The sequence below is a fragment of the Corvus brachyrhynchos genome, unplaced genomic scaffold, assembly GCF_000691975.1.
Source record: "Corvus brachyrhynchos isolate BGI_N302 unplaced genomic scaffold, ASM69197v1 scaffold17, whole genome shotgun sequence".
NCBI classification, from domain to species: Eukaryota; Metazoa; Chordata; class Aves; order Passeriformes; family Corvidae; genus Corvus; species Corvus brachyrhynchos.
The window spans coordinates 13,156,623-13,177,542 of NW_008240046.1; the positions used below are offsets into that span (position 1 = coordinate 13,156,623).

General features: G+C 38.3%; 1 protein-coding gene across 2 annotated transcripts in view; it reads right to left on the minus strand.

The window, feature by feature from the left end:
• Nucleotides 1-20,920, minus strand: part of WWC2 (WW and C2 domain containing 2) — a 61,542-nt gene that overhangs the window by 19,352 nt on the left and 21,270 nt on the right. For both annotated transcript variants that reach the window (XM_017744328.1, XM_017744329.1), the window contains 10 exons: nucleotides 18,575-18,704; nucleotides 17,756-17,902; nucleotides 16,681-16,754; nucleotides 13,402-13,644; nucleotides 8,574-8,663; nucleotides 7,038-7,645; nucleotides 3,397-3,520; nucleotides 2,495-2,575; nucleotides 2,325-2,411; nucleotides 767-959 (listed from right to left, as the gene is read on the minus strand). In XM_017744328.1, coding sequence (XP_017599817.1) covers nucleotides 767-959; nucleotides 2,325-2,411; nucleotides 2,495-2,575; nucleotides 3,397-3,520; nucleotides 7,038-7,645; nucleotides 8,574-8,663; nucleotides 13,402-13,644; nucleotides 16,681-16,754; nucleotides 17,756-17,902; nucleotides 18,575-18,704 — 1,777 coding nt within the window. The remainder of the gene's footprint in view (nucleotides 1-766; nucleotides 960-2,324; nucleotides 2,412-2,494; nucleotides 2,576-3,396; nucleotides 3,521-7,037; nucleotides 7,646-8,573; nucleotides 8,664-13,401; nucleotides 13,645-16,680; nucleotides 16,755-17,755; nucleotides 17,903-18,574; nucleotides 18,705-20,920) is intronic.

Sequence of the window (20,920 nt, forward strand, 5' to 3'; positions counted from 1 at the left end):
ATACATTCCCCAGGAATTAAGTTAACTTCTACGTTCTGAAAGTGAGGCTATTTCACAGTAGTTGGAACTGATGAACCCCAGCAGATTCCAGCATCACTTCAGTGTGTTGTAACTGAAAAAATCTCACTGTGCTACTAAAATCCCTCTCATGGTGGAAAACTAGAGTTGTACCAGACCATGCAAGAGCAATTTGGAAGTAAATGAAGCATCACTGATTCGGTGATGACTACGATTAACAAGAAAATTTAAAGTGACAGCTTCCAATGGGCTGATCTATAAATGTCATGCCTTTTTATTATTTCAACAGATCATAAAGATCAAAACAGTGTCCATCATATAAGCTAAAATAACATCCAAAACATAATTTAGTTTGTTCTTTGTGAAAAGTTGTGATAATGAGGGTTTGCTCTCTTTTTTTTTTACTGTGGCTCTTCTTCAGCTTTTACTTTAAAACCTAGTGTTAAAGTAATGTTGCATTGAAGTTTACAGGGGTTTTATGTATAAAATGGCAAAGATGGAATATCAATCTGTAATTAAAGGGTTACGGTAGTGTTAGAATTATCAAAACACCTTCCATCCAGGATTACATTCTGTATCAGGAGTTTCGGTGAAAGGCAGTATTCTAGGTACTATAGCAACAACTAAGTTATGCTTCAGGCTTTGTCTCCAAGGGCTGTGGAATTTTAGCAGCCTTGACCATCAAAACAAGAGGGGACACTACAAACAAATGCATGCCAAAAAAAGCACCAGAAATAAAACCGCATACCAAGCACTCTTCCCGACGACTTCTACTGACAGCACAAACATCTACTCTCAGTGTCTTCTGTAGCAGTGTTACTTGAGAAATGGCTACTCTGAATATCTCGTTGAATAAAAGGGTTTCCATGGCAGGATGAACTTTAGTGCGGAACAGACAGCTGATATCAGTCGAGGATGGAAGGACTGCTACTCTAATATACCTGCCAGAAACAAAACCAAATCTTTACCTCTGTTGAAACTGGCACTTGCTGGTGATGCATCAGAGAAGTTCACCCCATCAACTTAAGGAGTGCAAAGCAACAAAATAGAACAGGAACTTATCAGTGGAATGGAAAAGAAGTGACAAAAATGAGTCAGAAACTCCTCTTGTCCCTTGCAAAAACATTTCCCAAAAGGGAGTTTCTGTGCCTGGTAAGGTAGTAGCAAGAGAGGTAGCAGTTTCTGACTCTATCCAAGTTTAGTACTGTAAACAATGAAGATCATCTCACAGATGGAAGGAAACATGTTCTTAATGTTAATTAAAAAGAGAAATTTACTCTTCTATAGTTTTTCTGTATTCTTGTGCTAAATGTTAGCGGACTTGGAAGGTCAGCAGAGGAAAGACTAGTTCAGAGAAGGAAGGACAGTAGTAGAACAACCATTTGTTATTAACAAAAACAAACAGAAAAATCCAGCAAGCACCCAGGCCTCTATCCTTAATGCATCCTTTCCATACCCAGTGGCTTCCTATTTATCTGCCAATCAAATTTAAGGCAATAGGATACAAAGGGAAAGACACCTGCAAGAAAACCAAATTTTCTGAGGATTGATTATGTCCTACTCCAATCTTGCTAAGCTTTTCAACAGTTTAAGGTAGTCTTACAGTCTGTCAAAAAGCTCACTCAAGTACAAGTGTCCCCAAGGCAAGCTGTACCTATTTATACAGATGAGAATTTTGGATTAGAAATTCAGTGGTAACATATTCAGGCATTTCGGTTCATTTTCTACATATGACTTGCACTGTAATTTACTTTTAGACTTTCCATGTTGGTGCAATTTGACTCAAGAACTAATCCTTAACAGACCTCCAAGCTCCAGTTGTTAGGGATGGTGTATCTCAATGTGACTGTGCTTGTCCACTTGCAATTTACTAAATTACCCCTTCCCTTTAAAAGCTCCCTTAAAATACAAATACTGCTTTAAATACCATTTTACATCAATAAGACACTTAAATGTAAAAAGACAACATTGTGAGCTGAAAGGATGCCAAAGCATCAAAATAATGTTTTTAGTAACTACAGCATAGCTGTTTAGCACTCACAAAGCTACAGAATGTTTAGAAGCACTAGATAAAACACCATTTAAAAATCCTTTTTATTCCACTTTAGTGGAATGTGCAAATTTCCTGATAACTTCCTTTTCTTGCTGGAATATGCAAAAGCTAAATACTACAACAGTTTGAAAAGTTTTGTACATATTTCAGTACTCTTAAGCTGTAAATCAACCAATTCCTTTAGAGAATTTTTTACAATTTATTATTATATTCTTGTATTTCAACACTACTTCTCAGTGATTGTTTGACTTACACCTTAGAGCCAAGGGGGACAGAAAACGCTGGAAGGTTTCTAAGCCGTACTATGATTATCACGAAACTTGAATTGCCGTGGTCATATCTGTTAAAGAAAGGACAACATGAGGGAAGTTTACTATTCACATTTATGTATAAACAGGAATATTCCCTTTGCTGGTCACTCACCTGAGTCCTATTTGTACCTGAGCAGCCTCTAGAGTTGTTGCATCATCTTCACTATATACAATGTCCTCATTTTCATTTGGTCTAGGAAAATAAGGCAAATACTCAAATTTAGGAAAATTATAGTTAGCTTTCAGCAATTATTAAGGTATGCATACACAGAACCTATATCCATTCTCCTAAACACGCTGATTTAATTACAGCATGCACTCCAAATAAGAATTTCAGAGCCTACACAATAACAGTGCTTGTTTTAGGGACAGTCACTGCTGGAATAGTTTGACAACTGCAGTAATGATTCAGAAAGGCCTTAGGCTGATTACTAAAGATTACAGGCAACCCTATATAAACTAGTGTGAAGAATCCTACAGAAGTTGTCTGGTCAAAAAATAACAGCAAATATGTTTCTTATATCCTGATCACCACAGTGAACCCTATACCTCAACCTGGATTATTTTAATACCATCATTACAACAGTTTTTTCTTGTCTTTTCTATAACCTCTTTTTAAAAATAAAAACATTCCAAAAAATGCTATACAATCTTAAAAATCCTAAACAAAACAAGAAGTAAAACCAGTGACTCTGAGTAGTGTCAATAGAGTCACATGGCAGAACCTGCATAGTTTACATCAAGCTTTCCTCTTGGGAACACTTCTAGCATGAGAAAATCCCCCAAGATTACAAGGAAATGTATATTAATGCTATTCAACCAAATTATACAAGCACAAAAAATAACCCAAATCAAACTTCATTGTTTGGCAAATATGCTGTCCTTTCCATCTAAAAGTACAAATTATTTCTAAAAAAGGCAGGTCTGATTAACAACTTCTGCTGATACTGTGTAACTGATCATAGATAAATTTAAATTTTTGGTGTTAGGACTTGCATGATTTCTCAAACCTACTGTTTCACAGAAGCTTCATATACACCACTATCTCCAGCTACAGACTCATCAGACACAGCAGCAGATACACAAGCTGTTTTCTCCTCAAGCAGATGACCAGCTGTTCTCCTTGGTAAATCACCACCTACAAAAAGGAAAAAGAATGAAAGTTAGTCCAAGAGATTAATAGTCAGAAAGAGAGATGAGCATAGCTTAGAAAGTTGTCAAGTTGAAAGCGGTGACCCTTAACTGAGTACCACAGAGTAGTTTTGTTCTGTATCATTAAACATTCTGAGACTGTACTGCTGTTACCACATATTTTGGCTGCAGATATAACCAGACTGATGAACTTGAAAATGTACTATTATACCTTCACAGAGACACAGACTCCTATGATCACCCTTATGCATTCAGCTAGTTATTGTCCTTCATTATCAACCCTCATTATTCTGAACTTTAAACCAGTATTTGCCATGTTCACAGTCAGCACTGTGGTAACACTTCAGCTACATGCCCAGTGCTTGCCTACTCTTTATTAAATATTCAAAAGTCAGACAGACACCCTCTCCCCAGTGATATAACTGCTAGAAATCCTCTCTGGTTTTCTATCATCAAAAACTTTCTATGCTACAGCCTCTCAATGACTACTTAGCTTTAATCTTCAACTTGCATTCATATGCGAGTGTCATGCAGTGAAGCCACATTCGGCAGCACAGTAAGCTGAGGGCCTATGCAGTCCTTTTATCTGCCAATGGGTGAGGATATTGGTATGCATTATCATCCCCATCTGAATCATGACTTTACATCCTGTTAAGATGTTAAAATTTAAGGCTCTAGATTAGATGATTGATTGCTGCATTTGTGCTTTTATTTATGGCAGTAGGAATGCTTTTTCCTTGATGATGAAGTGCTCTTTTCCTTCCGCCCCACCATGTGAGGGGTGAAGGTGATGACATGATTTATTGATTACCCTTAGGAATTACCACAGCAGCCTGAATTGACTTTGACAATGACACAGACTGACTGTGGAAGAACTACATGATATTCCAACTTGGTTTCTGACAGCAGGGACATGTGCAGAGCAGCAAATATCTCTACGGTTCACCTGTACAGAAAAGTCAGACAGCCAGAGAAGCAGGTGAACACTGCATCTAGAGAGCCAGTGCAGTTTACATGACGACAGCAGCTGTACTACCTTCGAGTCTTTGTCTATGCCCAAGTTAAGATTCAGCAGTATTCAGATCTGCAGTCTTGTAAAAACCTAAGCGTGTAGGCTGAAATTTTCTATGCAGGTTTATGCCTCCAGCTGAGTTTGTTCAAACTCCCATTTCAAATGGAACTTTCCATGTTCAAACTTCCCATTCAGCATCACAGCAGTTTCAAGAATGAAACTGGAGTAGAAATACTAAACCAACCCCAGGTCTGTGTCTCACTGTTTATGTACTGAAGTCTCACCATGAGGTCCATTTTACTGTGGAAATCAGAGGTATTAAAGTGTAATTAGTTAATACCTGGCTATTCAAAACTCAAATACTTGTTTTGGCAGCCTTAATACAGGTTTAAAGACAATTTGTATTATGCATATGACGCTACATGAGGAAGTATCAGTATGAAGAATCAAAGGATGAATTTACATTTTAAAACAATAACTACTTACATAGACTTAAAAGGCAACCCGACAATATCCAGAATAAGAGGTCCTCAAAAAGTTAAAAAATGTTAGACAACCACAGTATGCCTTTGAAAATAATGATATATAGAAATAAATTAAAAAAAAAAAAAAAAGTTCTGATTCCACATAGCCCAAAGTGTTCCCAAATTCCAAGGCATTTAGAATTCATTTCTCAGACTAGGTGAGTAGCAGCCAGATTGCAAAAACGGACTGAAAATTGTTGTTAATTTGGAAAGGATATGCTGCTGAAATACAGGCAGGAAAAATAATTATTGTTTCAATCTTTTACAATATGGCTCTAAAGTAAAATAACTACTGTGCTACAGCATCCTGAAAAGACAAAGGACAAAAAGACCCTCTCCCCCCAAAATTCCCCTTCCATGTTTTTTCATGTTGCATTTCACAGGTTCAGACAATTAAGACATCAAAGAAGTCAATTTCTTGTTTTCTTTCTGCACAGTGAAGTAGAGTGGGGACTCCCAGCTTGTACTAAGCATACCATACCTTTCTCTTCTGGTGCCACATTGCTCTGGCCAACATTGAAATTACTACAGTACTGCAGTAAGCTAATCTAATTAGACAACAGATGTTACAACAATTCCTTGAGAGAATTACAAAAATAAAAGCAAATTTCTCATTAAAATATATAACTGTATGAATATGTCCAGGTACTCCTATTAAAAATTTGAAAACTCCAAGCACAAGTGTTCAAGCTTGGCAACAAATCTGAACAATGCTCAAGAGCTAGGCCATATTTATTCTAAAACACCAAATTACTTAGTTAGCTACTTCCCTACCAGCTCAGAAATACAGTTGGAAATGCCAGGTACTGACCAGGTTTCAAATAGGGCTGCCAGTGCTCAGCACTACTGAAATGTGTCTCACTCAGTTCTTCCTTGAGAAAACAGAGCCACTGTGTAACATAAACATGAATGGTTTGCAACATACTTGAAGACAGTGACACAGAATGACACTAGCAAAAATAAATGTGCAGAGAGAGCACAACATACTGTCAGCCCCAACAAAAGGCAGCAAAGCGAGCACTCTAAGACTGAGCACAAGCCATCAATTCTTGACAGCTGGGATTTTTGAAATTCTGGCTCTGCCAAAGGTTTTGACAGTATGAGATGATTAAGTATGTTGCATGGCTTTTGCTGCAGACCAGAAGTGGAATTCATCACACCTAATTCAGCCACCTCAAAGTTAAACTTAACTAGTAACTAAGGTTACCTTGATAACTCACAGTCATTCATCTCTTCTTCCTTAAAGGGAAGTATGCTTTAGGAGACAAGATGTCCTAATTTTTGGGAGTTACCCACAGATGGCAGGGGGAGCCCTAGACTAGCTTAGGACCTCTGTTCTAACTTGGATAAAAAGCTAAAAGCTGTGAAATCCATGTTAAAAATGGGGAAACTCTCACTGTAACTTACATGGCATGTAGTCACCTGTCTTTCTCAACTCAAAATGAACTGCAGATCTTTCAGTGATAGCAGGCTCAAATAATTAGATACACATCACACATAATTCTCAGTCCAGAAGTCTCTTTTACTGAGGACGTCAGTTTGTAACTTACTCTTCAATGAGAAACAAAGGATCTGATTTCAAGTTATCAAACAAACAGCAGAGGGTATTTGCTCTATATCCATACATCCTGACAGAATCTAGGAACACCATGCATCCTCCATGCTTTCAAAATCCAGCTTCAGGTTTTTATGTTACTGTTTTCACGACAGATTAATACATGATTAATATATGAACTTTCTTTCTAAAATAGCTATTGAAAAGTGGAGACAGAATCAGGGTGATTGCAGCTCTCTGCAGCCAAAACTGGAAGTTAGGTAACATCCCTCAGAACTACTGACTGCCCACGATGGCAAGTGCATGCTGATCAAGACACTCTTCAGTTACACAAGGTACCTCTTCATTTCAAGAGCCAGCTGTTAATTTTCATGTTACATATACATTTGACATTACTTTTTTTTTTAATTACCTGAACTTCCTTCATGTAGAGAAGGCAGAGGCTGCCTAACATTTAGATCTTTATCATCTGTAGGAATCTGAGACCCTGCTCTGGCTTCAGAGTCCAATAATATTTGGTTCTCGCAGAAGCTAATGCCTGCAAAATCACCTGAAAGGTCAGAGTCTTCAAAGTCCGTAGTGAGGTGATGCAGAGGGGAATTTTGAGCTGACACTGAAAATGCAGCTTCTAAAACCAAAGGGGAGCCTGGGGGGGACAAGGAGGAGAGTGAGGATCTGGAAGACAGTGATGTCACAGATTTGGGAGGTTCAGTCAATTTGGGATGGTCTGCAGCTGAAGGAGAGTCACTGTAACCCAGTCTCCCATGGGAACTGACCACTTCATTTTCATGAATGGTAGTGATAGGCCCCGAAGGAATGTAACCAGTTTTTTCTTGCAATATGAAATCAAGTTTGTACTGATAGTCCAAATCTGCAATTTGATCGCCTTGGTTATAGTAGAGATCTGTGGAGCTGAGTGAGTTTAGCGATCCTCTGCTTGATGTGTTCAGAGATCCCCGGCTGGATGCCAGGGATCCCAAACTGCTCCCTGAAGACACAGATAACGTACTAGCTGAGAGGCTGCGAAGAAAGCACAAACACATAGTGATGTTACTAAACTAAACCAGCACAGAACAGAACAAAGAGAGGGAAGCTTGACTGAAACAGCCCTGCAACAGATTACAACCGAAAGCTGCTTGGGGCATTATGTTTTTTAAGCACCCATACCTTGGCACCAGTGTGCCCAACCTGCACACAACCAGGGCAACTTATCCAGCTTATGGCCAGCTGCCTAAGCCCCTTTTCTACTGGAGAAGGCTGCAGATTTGACAAACTGGTCCAGCAGTAACAGCAGCCTTCTCAGCTATTATATCCCACTGGAAACCTGCTCCACTCTGATGTGGGTACTCATGTGGTCAATGTGACAGCACAAGGATCCCCAAGATGGAGCTTTTGGCAGCACAGGAGTATTGCTACCTCTAGAGCAATTCATGCAGCCTACCCCCTGCCTAAGCACCTGGGAAATAAGCCAGATAGAAGACAACTTATAGCAGAACTGCTTCCCATCTGTATGGCAACAGGCACTCCATGTGCACAGTAAATCCAACTATATAAATTATGGCAAAGGCTGTAACATGCACTCTTGTCCTGTTAATAATAGGAGATAAGGAGTCCTGCCAGGCCAGAGAAAGTGAGTGCCACTGTCTCAGTTCTGGAGGACTGCTGGGAAAAAACGTCAGGAAAAATAATTCAAGCAGGCCCTTCTAAACACTTAAAAGTTGTTTACAGAATAGTTACAGAACTATCAACTTAGAAAATTTACTGAAATTATAAAAGTACACCAGGTTTGCATGGTGACAAAACACTTGAAGCTATTACACTTGCATTTTCTTAGTTAAATATTAAATAAATTTTGCTGAGCCTCCAGCTAAGAGAAAATCCTAAGAATGAAGTTGAGACATCCAGGTCCACTACAAAACAGGTTCTACATTATGCAGTACAGTCTCACCTCCTAAGTTGTGAATGCAAACAGGTAGTTAACTTTGTAGTTTCTTCAAGTTTCTGTACCAAATCTTTTCTTCTCTCCTCCAGCTTTAATCTGCAAAGAGATGTACGTATTAGTTCAGGAAAGCATTACAGAATAGGCTAGAACATTTTATAGATAAAAAAGAAACAAAGTGAAGATCCCTCATTTTTTTATCAGGTTGCCAGTGACTAAAATCCAAAATACTGTGTTAGCTTTCAGTCTGATCATAAAACCCCCAACTGCTTCAGCAGAGTGACTTTACCTGCAGAATACCAAGCACTGTAACAAACCTGCTGAGTGTACAAGCAAGCACAGGGTTGGGACATTCACACTGTACCAAGGGGAACATGCACCCAATAAAAGAGTAACTGATGAGCACTGGGAAAATAGCTGCAACTTCAGGATAATAAGGTCTGCACTCATACAGTTTTTTTAAAAGCCATGCTGCAGACTGCCTCCTCACTTAATATAGCTCCAGGAAAAAAAAAACAACCAACAAAACCAGGAAAAAAACACCAAAACAAACAAACAAACTAGAAGAACACTAATACCAGTAATACCAGTATTAGTTTTGATATTTTGAAGTTTAAAATCAAAGCAATCCCTTTAATTTCAGAATCTTTATATAGAGATAAAGCACAGCAAATCAAAGCAGCATTCAGTGAAAGGTTCTGAGACTATAGACCATATTTAGGAGTCCTTGGTAAAGATTTCTACATTCCCAACAGCTTTGTCAGCACCTCAGAGCCACACAGCATTGTAATGCTTATCATCAAGTTCACCTTTATGAGAAAGCAGGATTTATTGCCTCCTTCTTTGTTAGCTAGCGCAGCTCTAAAGCCACAAAAGAGGGAACTCTCCTATTCCTCTTGGGTAGTAGAAATGATTCACTAACCTTTAGAGTGATTTTTTTCCCCTCTTATAATTCCCTTTTATCACTCCATTTACACTAAATAAATTGCTTTCTCTCCGTGGATTCAGCTAAAATCTTCCTGTAGTTGTGGATTACTGTATTCTCCTCTAGGCCTTGCTCAGTCAACTGATACATGTCACAAGTTCTCAAGCAACTGAGAAACAAGAAACATCAACCACTGTTTTCTTACACAAAGTGAATTAACTGAATGAGATACTCAAGAGTGCCCAGAATTCACTCCCTTTGGATGTCAGATACCAGTAAAAAGACATTAAGTCCCTGATTCAGCAAAGCATGAAAAGCATTTGCTTACACCCATGCTCATTCAATGAGCAAATCTGGGTTATGCAAAGGTGAATAAGTTACCCCGAGGTCAGTGAGAGTGTGACTTCCACTCCACTGCCCACGCCACATGTGCTCTCACACTGCAGTGATGTGTTCATCTGCCAATACCTGCTAAGGCTGTTAAAAGCATACACAGTCTTTCATTCTTTGCTCAGGAAGACACACACACAAGAATTCTTGGTTTCCACACCAAGAATTATGTTCATCTATAGTATCAGACACTATTTCCTATCATTTTACTATCTATTGATGCCTTCTGTCTTAATTTAAAGCCTAATCTATCCTGCTTGTCCCAAGCAAGAATGCTCTTCAGTATCTCTTTTGTGGCTTTTCAGTAGTGAACTATCATTTTTTTCTCAAGGAAGAGGCACAGAAATTGCTCTGTGTTCAACTACTAATGGTAGAAGACAAGAAAGGAAATAAAAGCTTAGGAATTTCTCTGACTGAAGTCTTCAAAAGACACATCTACAGCCACCTCAAGAGGGACATTATAGCAACTGAATTTGTACTATTGAACTAAAATGTTTCATTGGTTTTTGCCTCAAAAGCACAATCATTTATTTTCTTTTACTATCTTAAGGAGGTTGTTAAATATAATTTATCCTTTATAATTTAGCACCTGAAAAAAAATTCTTTCCTGGAAGTAATTTGATGTACTAGTAATTAAATACAAGTGTTAATACTTGTAGGCTAATGTCAGAAAGATGTTAGTCACAAATCACAAACACAAGCTGGGTGATGAAATCATTTGTGGAAGTTCAAAGAAATGCAGTAAGTCATTTCATTATCTCACAACAAATTGAGATTCAGAGAAAGTTCTTTCATTCTACACCAGGCCAAATGGAAAAAAGACCAACAACTCCATAGCCAAAACTTTAAGATAACGAACCTTCCCTCTTTATAGCATAAGCAGGAACTTTAATATCCAAAAAACCCCGTGTAAACACCTAAACAACCACTGTGTTATCTATTCTGACACTGGCCTCTCTCAGTCTCTCCTGTTTGCACCCCTTCTATTTAAATTAACCTATTACTCACTGCAGAAGGGACTTCAGGTTAGTGAGACATCTTTCTCTCTTGATCTTAAATTGTAACATTGCTGAGAAGAGCAGAGAATCTTTAAAGAAGATACATTAAAAAGTGCACATACCTCACCTTTCAATGCAAACTTAGATGGACACATTCATTTGTGACAGGCGCAAGAGCAGGTGCCAGTTTTGCAGGCAACAGCACAAGCAAGTACTTAAAGCATGGACCTGTTCAAATGACTGTGTTTACTTGGGAGATACTGCCAAGGATTAAAGCAATAATGGAATCTCCCTGACAGGAACTCAGAGGCAAGAAAGTACCAAGTAGTTCTCAACAGTCCCACAATCCAGTTATTACTACACAGTTGCTTTAAGGCTTCTTAAAGCAGTCAGAGTATGCCCTGTCTCTGCCTTTTTGAAGGTGATATGTTATGATCTACACCCTCCTTCTGTAAATTGAATCCATGTACATCTACCACTGGCAATTTCAGCATCCTGCTCCAAAATAACCCGGGGCTATGCTATAATGTTTTTGTTTTAAGTCAGAGCACGTCTCCTGTTTCTTTTCCCTTTAGATATAAAAAAACCCCAAACCACTAAACCAAATGAAAGAACCCTCATCATGTTAAGTTCTGGCACAATCCACAGCTTCTTATGCTGCTGCTTCTTTATCAGTTCCTATGAAAACACTGCAAACTGAAGGCACTCAAGAAACCTCATAGAAGAAAATGGTAATGCAACAATAGTACAATATTCTGAAGATGGCACGGCTCCTCCACTGATAATGGAGAGGAGAATCTCCCTCATCTCCAAGAAACAGAGCACTGCTGATTGATCTGAAACAATTAAATGTATTTTTTTAAATTAACATTTCAGAAAAACTTTCATCATGTGAATCCTTCTGAAAATGAAGATTTACTTTATGTTTATATTAGACAAACCAGAAATAATCCTCAAAATAGCCCGGTGTGAAAAAATTAATGTGCCCTGAAGTCACCAAAGGAGACAGTTTTAATATTAACAGTTGAAGCTAGAAATTCACTGGACATTCGCTGGAATAACAAAAAAGCAAACCTCAACCAGCAGTGCTCAACATATCTTACATTAACCTCAGGGAAAAAAAGCCTAAACCACATTTTCAGGATTAAAAACCAAAGGAAAAAAGTTTGAGGAAAAGAGAGGGAAAAAAAGGAAGCTCTAACAACTCATTCTGTCACTATACATGGAAAATTCACAATGGGGGACAATTTTACTTGTCCTTGGTACTCCATGTTTGGCATCTGACATGTATGGGAACACAGTCAGGCACAGAACTTTCTCTGGCACTAAAGCAAATCCAAACCACAAGATTCAAACACCAGCTACCTATTTATGGCTTGAGTCAAGATTTAGCTATACAACAGCATATTATCAAAATCTTAGATTCAAAATACTTATCTGTGACTGTGATTTTATTATTGACCCCTTATTCACCATTTATTAATGGAAGTCAAAGAGCAACAGATCCATGGTACTTTAGGTACTACTACCACAGACAGGTAGCTTCTCCTGTAAAAATATAGTTCCCTTTTCTAAAACATATTTGGATTATTAATATAATGTAGTTTAAGCTATTATAAAGTGTAGACATGTTAAGAAAAATCTTGCCTAATACACACATTTGTACTTTGTAAACAAAAAAATCTTCCTTGTTACTCAGCTACAATTTAGGACTCAGCTTCTAATGCTATAACAGGAATTTTGCAATACAGCACCCTGGAGCAACAGCAGGTGTTTCCCAGTAAAGGGAAGTAAGAAAGCCACACAATGCCAATTGTATTACTTCAGTAGGCATGCCATACTGATACACACAAAGACATTCTGTGTTTATTGCATTTTATGTGGGCTAGAGGTGCCCTTAAATTTATTTCCACTTAGAGCTGATGAAAAGTCCTTTTGTGACAGTCAGCTTTGATTTTCTCAAACTCTGAATATGGCTGAAAACAATTTATTGTGAGACTAGCTTCACTTACTAGTTAGGTAGCAGCAAGCTAGAAAAGTTTTGCAGCAATTATGCTTCTCATCTCAACTTTTTGGGGTTTTTTTCCCCTTTTGGTTGCATTTTTGCTTGTAATAAAACTCACAATGAAAGGCTTCAGTTGTTGCAATGATCGAGATAATCTTTGTAACCTGAGTTCAAACAGTTTGCAGCTATTATCAGAAATGAGTGAATGATGTATTGCCTTCCCGCTGGTATGTTGACATTCCTCAGTTATTTAACATCTGTCACAGGCATTTTCATGCTGGTAACAAGCGCAGAGCAACTGATACTGCAGAGCACATACAGGGTGTTCACATTCTCTCACAGTATTGAAGACTTCTTTGTTTTTCTGCCCACTGGGCTAATAACAAATTTAATTAAGATCTACATAGAACAGTCACTGAAGGAAAACAGCCCATCATGGCATAGTTCAGGGTCTGCAATGAGTACAAAGGTTAGATTGCAGAAAGCAGCATTTAATATTAGCAAAAGGCAACCCCTTACCTTTCAGCAAGTGCTTGACTGGGTGTGTTTTTCACAGACACCAGCTCTTCCTCAAGCCTCTTCCTTTCTGCTTCTAGCTGCTCTAGCTCATCTTGAGTACGTTTGCGTGGTGTAATAAACTGGAGCTCCTTTAAAAGCTCTTCTTTTTCATTGATTAACATCAGTTTTTCCTTTTCCACATCCAGTGCTGCAGGCCAGGCTTCACTATCTAGCTTAGAGAGTTCAATCTTCAAATTAGCCATGCTAAAATAAAACAAAGCAGATTTGCCTGAGTCCAGCACAGCACACAAAGCCCAGGAAAGAGAGAAGTGATACAGTATTTTGAAAGATATCAGGCTATAACAACATTTTATACTCAAGGCCCTACTTTTAGTTTTGCTTCCCAAGAATGCAGGCTATGCCAGAGAATCAGGCCACATATTGAGGCCAGCAGCAATATGCATATACGTTAAAAATTAGTTGCTCCTATTCCAGTTCAAGTAGAAGTCACAATGTTTATTAAAAGCTTTATTAAAAGAAATCTGTCTGGTAACATAGCAGTGGCACCATGCTTTACTCATTCATGAGTATGATGGATTTCTCCTACGCTGTGGGAGGCCAATGGCTCCTCAGAAACAGACACGACCATGGTGAAAGAATGTGCACCATAGCAAGGTGCTCACTTCAGCAAATCTTAAGACAAAAGCATTGCTCTTCTATGCAATTGAAAAAAGGCAATGCAACAGCAGCTATCTAAAGAAAAGAGAGATGAACTCAACAGTTTGAGTTTGTGCAACTGCTGTTCCCATGGCAGTAGTGGGGGATCAAGACCACCAAAGGCCCTGAAGCCCTCAACCCATTTCCAGAAGGGTCTGGAACAACAGACTGCTAGTGATAACTAATTTGCATAGAAAGTGAGAAACATAACTCCAGGGCAAGAAAAGCTTGGTTATAAACAGATACCCCCACAGGTGCCCCAGGACCTGGGACACCCCATCAGATGGATTGATGCTGGAGCCAGAACTGGTGGTGTTTGTTTTCTTTGTTTGTTTCCTTCCTTTCTCTCCCTCTCCAATTTCATTCTACCCCCTATTCAAAATCCATCACCACTTGTTTATACTCAGAGGTCAGGGACTAATATCCCAATTTCCATGCCGTGTGTATAATTTACTAGTAGAAGTTTTAATAATAAACTAATAGAATAGGTAAGTTTTTGCAGACTCTTTGACTTTTGTAATTCCTTTTTGACCATGGGCATCTATGAATCTTGGGTGCTCTTAAGGTCCACCTTAAGAGTGGGGTGCCACAACAGGCCAAAAAGGAATATTAGCCAGATCTTCACCACATCAGGATAGGATTGTCAGCATGCTGTATCAGATCCTTTTGAATAACAATTGCAACTGAATTCAGCACAGTTATGAACACTCCACCTCTTCAAGACATTCTGCTGGCTAAGCAATGTCAAATCTGCAATGCACAAAATTATCTGGTAATTTTCAATTAGAGAAGTTCACTTACAAGATCCTCTTTATCTTAGCTATTTTACCACAAAATAATTGAGAACTTGCACATTTACTATTTCAGAAAAGAAGGTCAACACTTACTAAATTACAGAGATGGTTACAGTGACCACAATACTTGGGGGAGGGGTGTAATTAGGTACTGAGCTTTATGTGCAAACTGGTATGTATCTTCATTATTCCAAGTTACACACACTGAAATTTCGACCCATGTTCTTGGCTAAGTAATTTGTGAGAAAGAAAGATCCTGTGCTACAGTACTCCATACTCTGAGCACTGTACTGTTTCTCCTTTTTTCTCTCTTCCCCCTCCCCCAAGACAGAAGTGGCAAACTGACTTACTTCAAGGAGGTTTTTTGTTCCTACAAAAGAAAGATAAAATGCAATGCTGGGACTTCTTGGTATCAAGACACAGTCATAAAAGAGGGTGATGAGGTTTTGGAACAATTGTGCCTGAGAAACAATGCCACCTACCTGCATCTAAATGACCATCCGAAAGTGAACGTTATGTACATGATGATTGTGAGCCAAAATCATGCATGTTCAATATTGAACAAACACAATAGCCTTGGTGTTCTTTGATGACTGCATTGATTATACAATAAGGTTTTATGATCCATGATGAGGATATAAAGGATTACTGTTGTTACTGGTAAGGATGGTAGCTACTACTCTGTATGAGGAAGTATACATTTGAAATCAGGAAAAAAAATAGTTGTGCAGGCTCCTGCCTTTAAAACCTAAAAACAACTATGCTGTTACTTGGTACTTATAAGTTGCAAATTTATTTTTGTAGTTCTCTAAATGATCATGCCACAGTTTTCCTACTGAAATAATATTTATATCCCAGATCAAATGGCATTTTAGGCACAGTTTTCATCTGGGGAAAACCACTATTTTTTTATTTTATTGCTTTGTTCAGTTCTTCATAGTAAAAATACCCAAAACTTTGGGTGTGGAATAATGCTTAGATTTCTATTTCCCTTAAGTTACAAAGAACCTCCACAACAAAAACAATAACGCTTCTGAATAGCTGACAATTAGTTTGGCGACAAGTATCAGAAAATATTACCACACAAGAGAGCTATCCCAATAGTAAATCTTGTCCCAGTATTATGCAGCACTTCTGGGACACCAGAAGATGCCAACTGAACTCTGAATGTTCTGCTTTCTGATGCCCATTTTTCAGTGCTGTGGCAATTCATCAGGATGGCACCACTTTCATGGGCAAGCACCACAGAACTTTATTTGAAAGGCACTCCACATTCATCAGTGGAGCAGTTCCTGACTTCTTTACTCCTCATGTTAAACTAACAAAAAAGAAGCCAACCCATAGTGATAGCAAGTTTTTAAATTATCTGAAGTCTCAGGGGAAAAAAGAAATAATTAAGCCAACTAAATCTGCACTGGAAGTCTGAAGCAGCTCTAAAACTGACAAGCCTTCAGTGGTACTGTAAAGTAAAATGATGATCCCGAAGAAGGATATAATGGACATAAATAACCTGGCGACTGCTTTCATCACAAAGCCAGCTCATTCTATTCCCTTAATCCTGGAACTGCCAGTAATTTGTCACGGTTTTAATTCTGTTTCTTTACATATCCAGCTTAGCACTAAGGAACAGCCGCAGTGTTCCCGAGCGCGGCAGCCCCCGGAAGGGCGCGCGGCGGTGCCGCCCGCTGGATGTCGCTGCGAGCACGGCGTTGGAGCAAAAAAAGGCCCCGCGGCCACCGGGCACTGCCGGCCCCGCGCTGTGGCCGCACGCTCCCACTGACCCCGTTACCTTCGCTTGGCCTCTTCGTACTGCAGACTGAGTCTGACCTTCTCTGCTAAATTCGATCTACTTCTTGCTCCAATCTGTTGAGGGAAAAACCAACCAAACAAAACAAATAGGCTCGTTACTGTGCAAAGCTTTTAAACGAACCAACAAAACCTAGGCAGAGGCTAGAAAAATTACAGTTTAAAGAAAAATAAAATTACCCCCCCCACCCCTGCAGCCAGCTCCCCACTTGATGTTAAATGCCTAGCTGAGATCTCATCTACTCAGATGTACAAAACAGTGCTGTTTTCTTCTGAGCCATTTCATATATTTTTAACTACTGTACCACCAATTGCCCATATTCCATCACAGTAAAGCCAGAGCATTTTCAAAGAATTCTTGCAGTGAGTGCACCAAAAATTCTGATCTCCTACTATGAATTCTGTTGAACTCAGAATTTAGAACTATGTCAGAGCATTTCTAAGTTAGACTTTAATAAATCTGTTACAAAACATAGACAAGCTCTTTGTCTGGAAAACCTTGTACACTGTCTTTCTTACAAACTTAGCTTGCAGAACTTCAAAGGTGGTATCAAAATTAAACAGCCTTCTGTATGTAAAATATATCATCAGTGAAACAAGGTTATACTAAATCACTGAAAAAGTAGTTCCACAAACAGTTTTTCATCTGTGTGAAATGAAATTGTGCATTTAAATTCTGATATCTTTTCTCCTAAAAATTAAAAAAAAAAAATCTTAATATTTAATTAGGTCTGTAAGGTGAAACATATCCTATAGACAGATAAAAAAAAAATACTATCCACTTCTGATCTTCACTGTACTGGAACTATTTGACTGAATCAGATTGTCATAAATGCTTCATGACAAATGCATAAAGTTCATCTGAATCTTGACTTAAAATTCAAGGGCAAAAAATCAGAAAAGCAATTCTAGTGTGAGTGACTCTAAGTAATTCTGTGAAACAAATATACATATATATCCTATCTGCAACAGTGAACAGCCATTTGATTCCTATTCCATTAACTGTAGCATTCTGCTGCAATTTTTCTTTACACTGGACAAAATGGAAAAAAGCTCACCTCACCAGAAATGTCCGTCTGAGACCCTGTATCCAGAGTTTGTCTGGGAAAACACAGCTGGGAGTTTACAGAACTGGAACTCAAGTCTGGTTCAGATGTTTCAGTGGTTTGATCAATACTGAATTTTTCCCTCAGTTTTGCAAGACTCTGTCCAGGAATTAAAGAAGGAAGTGGCATTAAAGTTCCTTTGCTCTTTACCATGTTTATACCAGTTTATCTCCAAAATATATTTACATAAAAGACTCCACTACAAAAATTCTGGGTTTATTTCATATTAAGCAACCCATCCTTTTAATCAAGCCATTGGTAGGTGACACTAAGGGTGACCAACACCTGTAAGAATGTAAAAGCTGCTCATTTGGGTTTGTGTCTGTTTTGGGACTTTGTTTGTGTTTTTTAAATTGCCAACCAATTATGTATTTTGCTGACTAAAAAAAAAAAAAGAAATCTGCTTTCAGAAATGGAAATAGGACAATTTAGATTAGGAAAACTTTCATTGATTTAAAAAATGGTCAGGCATTTCAGCATGTACCAATTTTGTCCACTTAATATTCTAAATTGTGCTTTAGAGGTAACATGTGCATTGTACCTTACATACAAGTTCCAAAAAAATCTATATTCTCTAACATAGAGCCGCTCTTTGAACTAGGAATGTCACAGGCTTCAGTTTCTGCATCTGAAAATTTATGTTAATGCTAGTTTGGCTCAAAGAATTTTGAGAATTCCTTAAAAGTGTAAAATGCAAAGTATTTATCATCAGGGAAGTGAGTCATGTTAAAACAAATGCACAACAAAACTTGCATTAACCAATCAAAATACCTTCATTAAATCTTGTTTTTCTCTCTCGCCTGAACTGATCGCCTTTCTGATGGACTTCAGTTCCTTCAGGATGGCTTTGGCCTCACACAGTTCATACCCGCTCTGGCCTCCAGACATTTTTTGGTCAATTCTGTGGAAAGAGAGAATATAATAGCAGATAGAGAAAATCATACTAATATCTCTGCTGTTCTACTTCAGGCAGAAGCAGAATTAGAGGACAGAAGGGAAGGAGATGAGGTACCGTTTGCTGCAACGGACATGGAAAGGAAAAATGCCATTGAAATCTCCGTTCAAATACAACTTAATCCTTGGCAAAAATGTCAAGGAGCACAGAGTTATTGCTGACAATACTGTAAAAATTCCCATTCCCACCGTAACACTCTGCAGCACAGAAGCAGCTTTTGAGTACACCTTTCATACTAATAACTGTTTGTGCTCTTTACAGAAGCAGAATTTATTACAAGTAGTATCCTTCCACCCAAACCCACACTGGGACACAGGCAGACAGGCAGGCTTCTTAGTACTAATCAGCCTTTCTGAGCAGAAACATAACCAGCACCATTCTTGTCTCAGCTTCCCTCTAGTTTGCCCTAATCCTGGGCATTAACCGTCTGGAACAGCTGTTCTGCTCAGCCAGCCACCAGGCTCTCTTTATTCACAAAATCTCTGGATAATTAATACCATATGTCATAGATTGGACGATTCATTAAATTCCTGAACTACCAGTGATTTTAGAAACTGCAACTTGAAAATAGTAAAACAACGCTCCCCTAAACTTGGAGATAAAAAAATGATTCATTTCAGTATTTCCATATTTCCCTCAAGAACTACAGTTTGTAAACACATTTCTCTGGTCTCTAGTTTAACTGAATATTTCATAGCATCATGGAAGTGACTGCAGCTGTGCTTCAAAAATGAAAACCAACCAACAGACACCCTGACAAAAGTCAAGCATTTAGTAGAGAATAAATTCTTCTATAATACAATTGGTTTTCTGTTTTTTGTCATCATCCATCATCTTTGCTGGAAGTTAACAACCTTGTGAGTGAGGAATGAACAGATCAGAAGTGATCACAAGCATCCCCTGCAAGAACAGCAACTTGCACAAAACACCTGTAATTGTATTCTATTTTTCTCCAAGTTTTGGCCACAAAAACATCAAAGTTCTAAAGTAGTCTGTAAAGCTGTGAGCATGTCTGTTCTCCTTTCTCTACATTCCAGTTTTCGTACAAACTAAATTGCACTTGTGTAAGGAAATTAATTACCTCTGTGACTTGCAAATCATTCCTATTCAAGGATATATTTGTTTCAGCTTGAAAGTTCCTCAAACTCTTTCATAGGTAGGCACTTACTGTCTGACAATTCACAATTTTTGGTAACTTACCAGGTTGCCAAAATCAAATAGGTACAGGATACACCAACAGTTGGGATCATGAATGAACAGTTGGGTAACACACCACATGCTGTCTAGTAATATGACATGCCACATTCAAATTGCAACTGCTTTATTCTGTATGCAATTAAGATAGACAAGAAGGATCCCTGATATGTAAGATATTCCATCATCCTGTTTTAAATTAATGGGATTAGTACTGTTTGAAAGTGGCTGACTGAATTTTAAAAACAAACGTCCATTGTGTTTCTGTGGAATGCTGTTGACAGTTTCTGAAACATGCTTTGGATTCCTATCAAAATGGCTTGTGAGCAAGCAGCTTTAAAACAATACTTCATTGTTGAATTAATATAATAAAACCAGCATGACTGGCTAACCTTTAATCCTGGGACAGCAGCACGAGTTTTTATTACCTTAAGCTTTAGAATCAATTATGTCTTTCTTCTTCTAAATTTTACTACAAATGAGATCTGATTCATGGTTAAATTCAATCAACTATCCTTGCTGGTCTTCATACATTTAAATAACAGACAAATCTTACATTTCTGTTTTAGTCAAAATGAAGGAGGATAGAGACTTAACTGGCATCTTCCTAATGTGGTGAGGATTTTCAGTTCTCAGTTGACCTCAAGCTCTTCATACCAAACCCCCACATTTTTCCTCTATTTTTATATGTCTGTAATGATAATTGGTCACCTCCTGGACCAGATTTTCTTTCTCTCAGTTAAAAAAAATGCCTGTTTTATGGAACTGATCTATCAGAATACACAGGCAATGTCCTACAAGATATCTTGGTTATAACTGGGAACTGAACTCCAATCTCTTAGCTCCAAACATAGATGCTGTGTCATCCTTTGCAAGTAACTACTCCTCATTTAGTCCTCTACCTGGACTTTTCCCACCTTTTGTCCATTCTCCGTATATGTTCTGCAAGCTCTCCAGGACAGAGATTT